General features: G+C 42.9%; 1 protein-coding gene across 1 annotated transcript in view; it reads left to right on the forward strand.

Annotated features, from left to right (window-relative positions):
• FARSB (phenylalanyl-tRNA synthetase subunit beta) overlaps window positions 1–13,465 on the forward strand; it is a 32,697-nt gene extending 19,232 nt beyond the window's left edge. The window contains exons 16-17 of the mRNA XM_048955612.1: window positions 822–974; window positions 13,190–13,465. Coding sequence (XP_048811569.1) covers window positions 822–974; window positions 13,190–13,341 — 305 coding nt within the window. The 3' untranslated portion in view covers window positions 13,342–13,465. The remainder of the gene's footprint in view (window positions 1–821; window positions 975–13,189) is intronic.
• Window positions 13,466–14,699: the final 1,234 nt, after the last annotated feature.

The raw sequence follows: 14,699 nt of genomic DNA on the forward strand, positions 1-14,699 counted from the left end.
TTCGCAGTTTAGGAAACACCCAGTGAACGCTCAAGTTTCCGCTTGTGATTAAGCTTACTGTATCTCAAAGATCAGCTATAGTGGATCAGACCTGAGGCTCACTTAGCCTAATGTCCTGCCTGTAACAATAGCTAGACATGTTTGTCAAGGGAAAAGCACAAAATTTAGTAAGCATATGTAATACTCCCCATTCTCCAGTCATTTATACCTCAGAGACTTACTGATTCAAATGTGATGCTTTGGATTCAGCAGCACGTAATAGATTTCTCCCTATGAGCATTCACTGCTTAACTAGGTGATGTCTGAAAACACCTACTCCTTGTGTTGTTTGAAGCTTGGCCCCTGCTGGTTTTTGCATCCACTAATGCTTCTATTGAATGCAGCAGTGAATGATTAATCCCAGTAGAAAAGAGCTATCTCAAGGCCTGAGGTACTGACATCCTCAGCCCTGGTACTTATATGCAGAGCTGCGTGGCAGTGCAGCTCAGACTGCAGGTGCAGCTGCAACTCTCTTTAGCACTTAGCTATATGCTTGGCACTTGTCATTGTCTGACCATTTTCTTTTTATTTAACAACTGTATTTGCTTCACAAGACGTAAGGTACCTTAAATCTACATTTCTGATTGTTTGACATAGTGAGCTAAGGAAATCCCATCATTTCCTCAGATCACAGTAGGTGCAGCAAATACTATTTTGCATACTCATTTCTCCTTTCAGCTACAAGTACCCTCAGTGTAATAGCAGGGAAAAAAATTGCTGCAAAAGGCAAGGCTGGAAGTATGATGAAGCCTGCCAGATAACAACTACTTCCTTCTTTTCAGATGTAGGTGCAAGAAACTACAGGCATTTGTGTGCTATTTATTACAACAAGAGCCCTGGGTTTGAGATTATCCATGGTTTGCTGGATAGAGTCATGCAGCTTCTGGAAGTACCACCAAATGGAGAGAATGGATATACAATCAAGGCGACTGAAGGTAAGGAAGACACAGCATACTGCAGAGCTTGTTTTGGAGCTCAGATGTTCCCCTACAATCTCATGTGAACTTTCTGTTGTTGCTAGCAGTCACAGAATATCATTACACTGTGGTGTGGCAGCATGTATAATTTTGGAAAGGCATTAACTGCATTCACAGATAGCAGATCAGGTTTGGTGTCTTTCTATGATTTATTCTTACTATAAACAATGAGTTGACAACTTTTTAAAGAAATCATAGTAAATTGTAAGCTATGAACTTCACAGGCTGTTTTTGATAAATTAACCTAATTATTAGGTGAGTAGGAATTCACAAAATGAATGAGTATGCTACATACCCACTGCATTCTCTTCAGCTAACAGTAACTGGAAAAGGCAACTTCTTACACTGTTCTTTTACTTTATAGCTTTATCTGTATCATTTATTTATATATGCCTCTTATTTGTATATTCACATGAAGCTATACACTTCATTTATCTTTTATTTGAAGACCTGCTGTCTTTGAGACTGAGCCTTTCAGACTGCTCAGACAAGCAGTTGTATAACAGACCTCTTCATTCTCCATACAGGGTCAGCAGCACATGAATTAAAAATAACATCCTTAAGTGCTCAGCCTCCCTTCTATGTGCATTTGTGTGCAAGAGGTAAAGAAAGCAGACTGACTTGATTGTAGGAGCAGGGATGTCAACTCAAGAGAACAAGCAGCAGCAATTAATCTATTCATTTAACTTAAACAACAGCATAGTGATTACACTGCAGAAAGACTGTAAGACCAAGTGGTGTCCTAGCCCATTTTTGATGCATGCTTCTGTCATACAGTGATGATTTTTTCCCCCCCAAGCTCTGCCTCTCCCTTCCCATTTTTTCTACAATGTACTTGGCTCAGTATTAGTTAGGCAGACATTCAAAGGGTTTGCTAATTAATATTGTTAATATGATTACCGGGTCGACTAGTGGGCTGTTCAAAGTCTTGTAGTTTTTGTTATAATTCTACACACTACAGAACTGGTAACAACAAAACTTATTTGGGGGGATTTAAAAGAAATCAAGGAGCTGAGTACTCGGGTGCCATTGATGCGTCAGTCAAACCTAACTGTTACATTCCTTCTTGTTTTCAAATAGGCCTATGAAGTTTGCTTTAGAAAAGTATTTGCAAATGTTTTGTGTTCTGTACCATAGCGTTTCAGTTAGATATGACTGTCTGAGGAACTGGAATAAGAAGATGAACAAATAATCCTAACAGCGAAGAAGTTATTTCTAGATTCTAGTGTTGTTGTTCTTGATGCTGTGGATTTGCAATACCTTTTAAAAAATCCCTGCATCTCCATGGCATAGAGTGCAGGACAGGTGATGCCTTGCCCTATGCAATACAGTACAAGCAACTTGTAACTCTTTGCTATAGAGCAGAAAAAGGAAGTGCCTACTGCTTTGTTTTGGCAGCAATTCAGAAACTCCTGGGATGACATGTAGATCCCTTGCAGTTCTACTGACATTGGAATTTAACCTCAATAACAATGCAGGTGGCTGATACTCATAGTGCCAAGTGAATGCAGTGTCACTGCACCAACTTACTGAAAAGATACTGACTGCAGAAGTAACTCAGTCAAAGTGGCCTAGAGAGGTTTGTTTGATTTTGTTTTTAACTTGCACTGCAATCTGTGCATTACGCACGCATGAAAGAAAATGTCAGCAGATGATGGAGTAAGGTCAATTGCTGAGCAAAAGAAAGATATCCTATAACATCTTATGAGACTGCAGCATCCTGAAATAATTCAGAAAGAGCAATGCTGGTTACTTCAGAGGTTTTAACTCAGGACATTAATGTGGCACGGCTGTTTCGATGCATCTTTATGGAGCGTGTTTCTTATTGACTGTGCCAAGTTAAAATTTGTATACTGAGAAATGGATTTATCCTACGAGACCGATACTACTTTTGTATGCAGTCTTAAGTAGAACTTGAGACTAGTATTGAAGGTAGCACTTTGTACTTGGTGTAACTGCTTAAAACAGCTCCAATAATTGTTGGAAAACCAACACTGGGAAAAACCTTGTTTTGTACGAGCAACACAAAATAAATAGAGGAGATGTACTGGGCACATATTTTGCTCCTTTCCAAATTCACTTTGGAAAATGAAACACCCCCACTATATTCATTGGCCCATATGTTCAAATCATAAGTATTTAAGCTCCTTCTGTTCTACCAACACCTAAGTGCCCTGTGATTTGACCCAAAGGTCAGAGCCTTTCTGCCTTCATAGCAACACCTGTGAAAAAGTGCAGATGCTAGAAAATATGGGTGAAATTGTGATGTTCCCCTGGCCTTTGCACTACAGTTTGGTGTAATCTGAGCTAGGTAATAAGTGGAGAAAAGATGTTTAAAGCAGCCTTAAGGAAGGGAGGGTTCTAAGTGGCTGAATTCAATTTCAGTGTATGTACATTTGGCACTCAGAGCTTTTCAGTTTCTTAGAGTTACTGAGGAAACTTTTTTCCTTTATTGCTACATACAGAAGATTATGAAGTATTAAAGGCAGAATGCTGAAATGCTACCCACTGTTTTAAAACACATGGGACTGACTTTCTGAATTCCATAATCACTGACCTAGAAAATACTTTGGTTTTTGTTTTAGAACAGCCTAGGCATCCATAATTGAACAGTCTGAGTATAATTACTGCTTCCTTCCTCACGTTTTCCTGTGCTCCATAATACAGCCTCCTTGCATAAGCTATCTCAAAATTCTATATCATAAGATGTATGGATCAATCTTTTTAAGTGATAAATATGAGTGGAAAGAGCCAATGAATTTAATGGATTAGTTTTTTCATTTCAATTGGTTTCACTTTCTTTGAAATGAAAACTAACATGGTTCTGATAAATACACTGGAAGTTATTCTTAATTTCAAGCTTTTATCTCTGCAGAAACAGGCAAGTTTTCTGCAACATTTTGGTAATCCCATGTCCTAGATGACTATTTTCTTCCAGAAGTCAGGACCACGATCAGAAAAGGTGTTCCTCATGGGACTTAGGTTCACAGTAAAGTTTTACTTAAGCTAGAAAAGCAGTTTGTGGATATTAAATACTGATGGTAGATTGTCTTGCACAATACTCAAAGCTATGGCATAAGGTACAAGGTATAATTACTCTGTTGCCCTATAAGAAAGTGACAGTGATTGTAAATATGAAGGAAAAAAGCCCTATTTTTGCAGTACCTCCTGAGAGTCTCCCATACCTTGCACATATAAATGAATTGAGCATAACCTGTTTGAAAACAGAGAGTAATGCCCGTGCATCATGAAAATGAAGCAACTTGATATGTTCACAGAGAATACGAATGCTGCTTGCTTACGTGAAAGCAAACAGTTTCTGGATAGCGTGGGCTTACAGCACCAGCTCCTTTATTTGTTCTTGTGAATTGCAGCTCAAGCTTTGGACTTTTTGTTTATTTATCTTTTTAGATAAATTTGCATGCCATTCATTGTGTTGGGGTAGTCAGCAGCTTAATAAGGCTGGGAAGTCAGCCAGTTTGTGTTCACCATAAATGTCTGCTTAATAAATGCATACTTGAATGCCTACTAAGTCTTGCTTCCTTTAGTAATTGACAGTTGTCTTTTAAAAAAATTGCTCCCCTTTATTTTTACAGCCCTTAATTAAATGAAAGGTGCGGTAAAGTGTAGAAAATTTTAATTCCACAGTAAATCACAGTAATAACTTCTCAGTTAATGAGGTTTAGCTGTGAAATTAGAGGTGTAATAGTTATCTCCATAGCTAAGAACATCAGTTTGCTTTTAAAGTAATAATTATGCAACAGATCAGAGTCTAAATCTCCATTTAAAGTTAATCTCAATTCACAAGACAAAAGGAGGAAAGTCTGGGACTAATTCCAAGTTGCACATGTAGCACTGAGCCCCTGCATCTCTCTGGTGGTCAGTTTGAACTGGGAGATTGAACCACGCACAGAAGTTTAGTGCTGAACTTGGCATTATGAATGCCTGTTCTGACTTTATTAACTGGAGCTCAGATGCACTCAGTAGCAGTCCTGGCTTTTCAGTTTGCTGTCCTGGCAGCTATTGCATCATTCACGAGTGTCAGTAATTACGTATTTACTCATAGATAAATGAAGGAAGCGTGCACATCTTACTGTGAAGCCTCAAGCACCATTTGCAACACATTAGAAAATATTAGCCAGTTTTTCATCCATTTAATGGCCGTTCAAACACAGATACCTTGTAGTTGCTATTGCATCCTTGTTATTGTATTTATCTACCAAATTTTAGTTTGAAAGAGTAGAATCACATTTTTGTGACAGCATCCATTCTCCATAAACCTGCATCACCTGCTAATTGTCTGTATCCACATCCTCTGAATTTCAGATTTGCCAATTACCAAATCATGTTTTTCTCAAGATCAGTATCAGATCACTGGTTTCTGGTTTTGCAGACCATTCACCTGGAAATACCAGCAGCACATGAATATTTTTTTCTCATACTACAGAAGTGCCAGCATTGCTGTCAGGCAGAGGAGAACTGTGTTACTGTGACATATCGTGGGGCAGTGAGAGGTTTGGCAGTCCCCCCAGTGTTTAGTCTTTATTATTCTGCTGTACAGGCCTTTTAGAGTTGCATTCTGCTGCTCTCCACCCCCATCAGCAAGGGCAACTATATTTTTTTTATAATCATTTATCTTAACGAGCATAAGATTAAAATCTTCCTTGCATCAAGAGTTTTAAAGCCTGGCACAGCTTACACTATATGATACAAAATTAGGTCATTTTTATATTCTCTCCTTAGATTTTGAAATACAGAATGATTGCTTTGTCACAGACTGCATTTTCAATGTAGCTGTTGCAAAGCCCTCTCTATAAAAGATGATTCATCCAATCTAGTAAGTAGAAATAGCAAATTGCATCTCTCCTTTTGCAGCAAGCAGGGGCAGCGCCAGTGATGTCAGCGGCGGCTGCAGTGCTGCTTCCCTGCTGTGTGGTGCCCTGCTGTGACACAGGCAGGCTGTGTGCTCAGCTGATCACATTTTTGCTACAACATTAATGCTGTGATTAGTGATCTTGTTAAGCTTGCAGTCTTAATAATCACTAAATACATTAGATTCTGTTTTTAAAGTAATTCTGGCTTTATTTATTCCCATCGTCACAGGCTTGCATTTGTTGTTTGGTTGGTTTTTCTTGTGAGGGTGAGGCTTCTTTTTCCTTGTTTCATTTGTTTTTGAAGCAGACAGCTTATTTTAAGATCTAGTTATGGCCTTTCCCCACATAGGCATCTGCTTTAATAAAGATAGAGAGTAATGCTGCTGGCTGACTGCAGTGTAACTGATGTTGAGGGGTGCATCAGCCCAAAGCACAGTTGATAACAATGCCACATCAAGTGTGCAAGTCATCAGTTGTGAGCAGGGCTGTACATGGATGTTGGATGTGCTACCACATCTTCAGACTGCTGTGAGGCTGTAGCTAAGCAGGTGTCTGACTTTTGTGATACAGAAGCAGAGAGACAGCACTTCATTTAACATCATGTACATCAAATTTAACATCACGTACATGTCTCACAATTATGTATGCAATACAGTTTTAAACAGAAGGCTGTAAGGTTTTCATCTCAAATTTCTACATCAGTGTGAATGCAGAATCTTAAGATTTGCCTGTGTTAGAGGAATTGACTTGACCAAGACTTGAGAAGCCTTGGTTGCTGGCCCTGACAGTTTCACTGGGTGCTGAGATTCGTAGCTTAAACTACCATGGAATAGTACTTAATTAAGTCATTTAGGGCCCGGTAGCCATGAAAGTATATCATAGAATCACCAAGGTTGAAAACAACCTCCAAGATCATCTTGTCAACCATCCACCTATCACCAATACTTCCCCACTAAACCACGTTCCTTAGTACATCTCCTGAGTGTTTCTTGAACACCTCCAGAGACAGTGACTCAACCACCTCCCTGTCTATCTCAGCAAGTGGCATCAGGTCACTGGGAGGGGAGGATGGCTTGATCAAGGGTGTGAAATGCATACATATCATGCAAACTAGATGTGACATGCTAAAGCAGAATTGCAGGCTGACAGTGCTGGCTCTTGTTCAAGCCAGAAGCTGAGACCTACTGGCTTACTGCACAACGTGGAGTAGACAATACCCCTATCATGAAGAGTATGGTTTATTGTTTCATTTTTATTTCTGAGGAATACTGATGTAAAAGGTGAATCATTCTTTTACGTATATGAAAAGGGACAAAAAGATCCCGGAACGGAGAAGTAAGCTGTGATGCAATAGCTAAGGTGTGGGACTTCTAGACAGGGCAGACCCACATTTCAGATAAATCCGGATTTCAGGACTGGCCTAAAAACAAAGCTTGGCTATGTGATGATTCACCTAAAGTCTAGCTAAAGGCTAATGTAGAATTGTTGTTTTCTCAGAGCTACCTCACAAATGCATATTTATTGAGCTTGATACACAAGTACACATTTCAAGAAAAAAAAGATACAAATTTGATAGAATTATTGCTAGGTTTTCTACTCAGGGCAAATTTTTCCTGTACAGATCATTGAAGCAGTCACGCTGGTACTTCAGCATCGCATTTCCAAAATCCCATTACCTAGATTGGTGACCCAGGGTGTCTGGATGTCCTTAGCCTCAGCCTCCACCCAAATACTGCCTTCCTCTGGGAAAGTCAGGAACACAGTGATGTTACCCACATAATCTTAAATTCTTTTGACAATATTGTAGTCCTGAGAACAATGCAGGAGGTTAAAAAGGAACTCTAAACCTGGTACATTCTTGGATCATATCTGGACATCCAGTAACACCCTCTGTTACTGCTCTTGTTTTTCCACAGCAAAAGTGGAAAAATAAAGCTAGCCTGAACCCTCTACCAGTCTGTGTTGAAGGCAAAGGAGAGGAGGGGAGTGCTAGCTGTACCAGTCCCCAGGTTAGCGCTGCATCCATTTCTTAATGGCGACTGTAACAGTTGAGCCTGGGTCTAAGCGCTGTTATGATTTCTCCACACTCTTTACAGTAAGAAGTTTGTTGCAGGCTTTACAGAAGTAATTAACATTCAGCAAACTACCATAGGAATGTTTACAACAGAAGATATTTTGTTTGTGCTTTTAACTTCAGGCAAATAGAGGACATCATTTCAAATATACGTATTACAAGTTCATATTAGTTGAAAGATGTGATGTTGAGGTAGCTGCAGTTTGGGAGGTCTTTGCATAAGATTTTGAGAGCCCAACTGTACTGTATACATGCACGAGAAAAGGCGATTGCCTTTAACAATGCTGATGCATGCTGTGACTTTGTACTTAAGTGCATCTGCTGGAAAAGGGAATTAGTAAGAAATGTGAAAAACCTGATCCTAAAAAAGGAAAAGCCACCACTGCCCTCCAAACTAAATTCCATACAGTGTCGCAAAGGTAACATACTTCAGCAGATGAGCCAGGGTGAGGTAGTCACCCAGCTGCCCTCTCACCACGGGGACAGGGAATTAAGATGAAAGACTTCGGAGGCCACATGAGCTCCTCTCTATTACCTTCTTAAGCTTCAGCTTCCGATGTTCCTTCAAATTATAGGAACAAACGAGTAGGTTTGAAGGCTTAGCACAACTGTAGGCCTCTAATACTGCTTTAATCTATTTCTTTTTGAAAAGGAGGGAGAGTAAAGCACAGAAAAGAAACTGTGCAAGGTGTTTGACAACAAAGAGTGCAGGGAACTCCGAGCATTTTGAGGGTCAATTAGCCAGAAAATGTGCTAAAGACTACATGCTCTATTGGATTACTGGCCAAAGAATTACCCCAAAGCAATCACAGTTGCTTGAATACAGAAAGGCAATTACAGATTTTTGAGGACAACCTGCAGAAGCTGTAATTAAAGGTGTTATTTCTACATCACTGAACATTAGAAATTAAATTCTTACTCGCAGCCACGAGAAGTAACTTTTGTCTTTCACTTCTGTGTAATATATCAGCATAAACCATGACTGGCTTCGGCATCTCTTCTTCAGGAATGCATATTGTATTTCACCCCACCCCTTCTGGCAACTACCAATTATAATGTTGACATATTAAAAGGTGGATTTCAATTGTCATACCTTCTGACTTCCTCTGACATTGTGCAAGTCTCCATTAGCTAGGACAATACAATCCCTGGCTGGATTTCAAGGTGAGGTTTGTGAAGAGCTATTTGTGTGTGGAGCAGACAGGATTATATCAGAAGAGCGATAGATTTGCCATCACTGAAGTGAACGATGTAGTAAATTGCAGTTTTTAAATGAACGTTGGCTCTCGGGGCACTTGATAGCACAGGCAATAAGACATACAGGAGCAGGCATTGGGTGTGATCACAACAGCCACAAAGGCAGCCACCTCCTGGCATGCTCAGTGTTGCCTTTGGATGTTCTGCAGCAACTCCCTGACCAGCCAAAGCCTATCTCAGGAAGGCCATGCTCCTCACAACCTTACAGTTCTTGACACTGTATGCAGCTAGAACAACGCACACTTAGCATTGACTCCTGCTTCATTGACACTTAAGAGTGAGCTCCAGCTTATGGTCTGGCATATTCCAAACAAAGCACTCATGCCTTTTTTGCTGACTCCTCATACATGGAAAGCAGCATAAGCTCATATCTTTCACACAACCTTGGCTCTTTTAGGCTTTATACCTTACTTTGAGAACTAACACAAAGGCCCAGCCCACAACACATAAGCTTGCTCAGAGTCTGAGGCACTATTAACATTTCCTCCAGACCACAAGGAAAATACAAAGCAAGAAGCATACCTGTTATTTTGGAGCACCTGTGGGCTGCTGTTTCTGTGGGCCCTGCTGCAGTTCTATCCGTCCTCTTAAGGAGCTGCCTCCTTCTCACTTCTCTTCTAGTGCTGGTTGGCACTTCACTCAAATCACACCTCTAACTTCACTATACCTTTTCCCCTGCTTCTACTTGTGTATGTTTCTTCTTAATCTTCCTTTATGGGCTCCCTCTTCAACACCTGTTCTTTGTGATCTGAAATTGGCTCTTAATTGTAGCAGCCTGGCAGAGCTGTGTGTGTGTGCCAGCACAGGGTCAGGTATGAGCCCACCTCTCTCACCTGCTGCCTGTTGGGCTGCAGGGGAGCTGCTTACAAAGGGAACCCTCAGGCCCCCATCTGCTGGATGCAGCCCAGAGGCTGTTCTGGCAAGCAGGAATATACTGAGGCATTCCACAGTGCAGCCAATTATCACAATAATAGTTTCATTATTAACCAGTGTTCGTAAACTGTCTGTAAAACTATTCCTCAGCTCATGTTTCTCTGGTGCAGGAGCCAAGTGTTAGCCAGACAGATGGGAACCTAAAGCTTTTAACAGGTTTTTCTATTTGTATTTGTTGATTGTCTGACCTCTTCCAGTCAGGAGTAATGGTGTCTGCAAAGCACCACATGCACTGTGGGTTATCCCATGAGCAGTGAACCCTCCTAGGCTGGCAGAGAAGAGGTGGTTTGAAGGTTCTGTTGCACAAACTTTGAGGAGTAAATTTTTTCCTGTTGATATTAATGAGATTTTTACTCCTTTTCTGCAAGGAATATCAAATCAAATAGCATTGTGGTCATTGACCAGTGCTGGCTGGAACATGTGAAGCTGCAGACATGGGGAGAAGGAGAGCATCGCCTCTGTTCTGTGGTTGGAAGTCTTAGTGGTGTCTCTTTGCTTATGTTACGTGTTCTGAAGTTGTGCTGTAAGCTTATGGTAAGAAGGAACACATTTTGCCATTGTTCAGCTTATAGCTGATTCAGCACTTGGCTTTGTGATGTAGTCATTAAACATAAAGCTTCTGATACAACGCAGTGAATTGCCACTGGCTTCCAACGTGCATTACAAATGCTCAGGCAGCAGATGCCCCATCCCATCTGTGCTCTGCTAATGTAAGGCTGACTGCTGCTCATGCCCTTTCTTGGGCCCGAAACACAAAATTGTTTCACGCTATGGGAAGCAGCACAGATCTTGGGCATGGCAGCAGCTCGGTGCTCTCCTGACCCCATTGACCACGAGGTTACGCCCAGAGTAGAACTGGCCTCTGGGAAACCTGTGGCCCAGTGGCAGCTCACTGGGTGCTACAGGTGAAAGTGTAACAAGGAATTTGTTTTTTAATGGCTGTAAGGATGCAGGGATGACAGCTGGGTTTGCAGCGTTTGATTCAGTGCAGTGTTGTGTTAGACCCTATTCAGATGCTTAACGTTTAAAACCAGTTGAGTCGCATGATGTAACTGGGATGGATGTGTGAGGAAAAAGTAACTCTCCCAAGGCTGCACCGAGCTCAACTCAGACTCAGTTTTTTAATTAACCCTACTGTCAATGTTTTTGTTAATTTGTTTGCTTTTTTCTCCCTAATTTTGCAGTGGCATGCCAGCATTATGACCATGTGTTCAGTTCTTGCTGTTGTACCAGGGTAAGCTCACACAGGCGTTTCTGAAAGAACGTCACTGTGCTGCTCACATCCTTGGCACAATACCGGCTTTATTCACAGAGAGGAAAGCCTTTACCACTAACTGCAAGGGTACTTTATTTTTAGGCTGTGTTTTCACCCACAGTCTGCAGAGCGATCTGTACACACGGCGTTTGTTTCTTTTCTAAATGTGTTCCATCAAGTTTTATTTTAACACTGGCGTTGCAGCGTGGCAGTGGGAAGTGTCTGTTTGGGAAGAGTCACGTGTGGGTGAGAGTCAGGGTCAGATAATGGCACTTTGTGCCCAGTGCAGGCAGCAGGGCTGTGCTCAGGGATAAGATTGAAATGGATCACCTAAAATACACTGGGTCAGAATACTTCTATTAAAAACCCTTACTTCATGTTACCATGATACAAATAAAGCTGAGATGCCTGGGACTTTTGTGTTCCCCTACTGGTCTGCCTGAATGTGGGAGAACTGCAGCCATCCTCTTGGGTCTCCCCAAAGGTCAACAGTGGGCAATGAGGCGCTGGAACTGCTGCCCAGAGCAGCTGTGGGTGCTCCATCCCTCACAGTGCACAAAGCTAGGCTGGATGGTCAGCCTAGGGGCAGCTAGCCCATGACAGGGCTTGGAACTGGGTGGGATTTAAGGTCCCATCCAACCCCAGCCATTCTATGAGTGTACGAAATGTTCCTGAAGTTTGAGTTTAATTTTGGCCCTTTTTAAAATTTGGCACTGCAGGGATGCACCCCAGCTGCAGCATCACAGCTTCCTCGTTCCCATCCACTGTCTATTCTCATAGAAGATGCTTTGTTGGATTTTAGGATACTGAGAAAAAGATGCAGAGTAAGGTAGAGGGCATTGGATGTGCTGCTGTCTGGTGCTGACTGATTTCCTAGTGGAAGTACAGAAGCGAGGCCGACCCTCTCTGCAGGATGCTGCTGTAGGAGCACAGTGCAGAGGCTTTGTGTAGGAGGAACTGCAGGGTCCAGCACTGTGTTTCATCCCCTCCTCCCTCCCTGAGCTCCCTGCACTGCCTGCAGTGCTGCTGGCAGTGAGCCCTGAGCTGTGCTCCTACAACCAGCCCTCACTTTCTTCTCAGGGTTACAGTAACTGAAGGAAGGAATAAACAGCAATAAAATACACTAGCTTCATGTTTCAGCTTAAAAGGCAGAAGTCATCCCTTCAGGTTTGATGCAGATGCTGTTGAAGCATCCCAGCACTCCGATCACGCTGGAAATGACCACAGAAGGAGTTGGGAAAGGTTCTTCCCATGTGACGAGTTTCCCAGCTCCAAATGTGCATTCCATCATTCTTCCCTAGGGAAAGCCATGTGTTACCTCCTCATCCTGCAGATGAGGAACGCAGCTCGTGCCCAGTTATGTGAGGTGTACTCAGGCATGACGTGCTGCCGACCCGTAGGTGCCAGTGAGCTCCATTTCCTTAAACAGAGTCAGGTGGGAAACATTCTGGTGTTCAGTAGTACCCAAAGCCCAGAAGGCCCATCTCGCTGTCCCTCTGAATTCAGTTATCTGTGCGTATTCCCGTTAAAGAAATAACACAGTCAAAATAACTGAGTGCAAAAGTTGCCCACGCTTTGGGCTTCACGTTTTATTTTTAACTCAAAGTGTTTCCTCATTTGCTATCAGTCATGGCAGCTGCTAATGCAGAAAGTGAGAGCCTATTCTTAGCATCTCAGCACACAGAGCTGCCTAATAGTGAGTGCTTTGTTCCCCATGGTAAATGCCTATTGACTTCCTTGGCCCAGAGAAATATTGATTTTTCTCTCGCTTTCTTCACAGGCTCCGCTTTCTTCCCTGGGCGCTGCGCTGAGATCTTTGCCAGAGGTCAGAGCGTGGGGAAGCTGGGAGTGCTGCACCCCGACGTCATCACCAAGTTCGAGCTCACCATGCCCTGCTCTGCCCTGGAGATCAACATTGAGCCCTTCGTGTGACGGCAGGGCCTTACCCACAGATGCCCACTCCCATGCTCTGCACCCTCTGCTCCTCTTCCTCTGTAGGCAACATCTGCTTCTGCTTTTACGTTTCAATAAACCACAAAAACAGAGTCTGGCTCCGTGGGTAGATGTGTTCCTTACGGTGTAGGATGGAGCTGCAGTGAGACTGCCGTCAGTATTTGGAGAGGGGTGAAAAAGCCAAGCTGGGTAACAGCCCAGCGTTCTACAAGAGAAATGTAATGGCAGAGCACGTGATTTGTTTTCAAAATCAGAAATGTTCCACAGGCGCAGCTTCATACTGTAACTGATTATGGCTGCGTAACAGGAATCTCATTCTTTTCTTATTGCATGAAATAAGATAATTGATTAGAGCAAATGCTGAGTGAATGTGAGCAGAACGAAGGAGTTGAGCTTTTCTTCTGTACGGTTGTCATGTGCTCATCAGTGGCTGGGGGAGGAAAACAAACTTATTTCATGAAAACCAGAGATACTTTGTAAGCAAGATGTGTGTAATATCTGCTGTCCCACTCCAGACATCACTGCCGATCCTTTATCATTCTAAATTCAGAAGGCGTGGGTGGAATTACATTTTTCCATGGTTGATGTAAGCCAAGTGGGTTTTGAAGCACCAAAGTAAATTGGGGAAATGCATTTAGGAGCATATGCCCGTGGTCGTCTGCAGGAAGAGCTGAAAATATCAAAGCTTTGGTCAGACTGAGGTCAGTGTCTGTCTGCCTGGGGCAGCGCTCACTGCACAGCCTTCCGGTGGGTGGCTGAGCCCCAGCAGCACAGCTAGGACACAGCACTGGCCCTGGGTGCAGACAGGCACAGCATGCTGTGACCACAGCATTCAGCCCAGTGCTCCTGGCTCATCACCCACCCATGAAGCTGGCAGTTGTTCATTTGCATTGGTACAACCATTGCAATGTCGCATGCCAGTAGCAGCAGCCTGATTTTTTGTGGCTCATCACCTCTGGGGAGCCAGGCAGCCTCTGGTCCAGGAGCAGCCCTGTGAGCAACGCACTGCCGTCATCCACCTGGAAACACCACAGTTTCCCCAGAGCAGCATGCATGGGGGCAGAATCCTGCGTGGAGAATCCTGCGGCCGCACTGCCGTGCCCCCAGGGCCCATCTTGCTTGCGTGCGGGGAGCAGCATGGGGAGCCATGCCCAGCCCCCCCAGGCTGCTCAGTGTGGGAAGCAGCCTGAAACACAGATGGAAGGCATTAGAAAGCCCTGTTTATTGGTGTGTCATGCATGGGGATTAGGACGGCAATACGGCAGATTTGCATTTCAGCAGACTGCAGGCATGTGTGCATGCACTAAACGTATTTCTCCACGCATGATTTTCTCTCT

The sequence above is a fragment of the Lagopus muta genome, chromosome 9 (assembly GCF_023343835.1).
Source record: "Lagopus muta isolate bLagMut1 chromosome 9, bLagMut1 primary, whole genome shotgun sequence".
NCBI lineage: Eukaryota > Metazoa > Chordata > Aves > Galliformes > Phasianidae > Lagopus > Lagopus muta.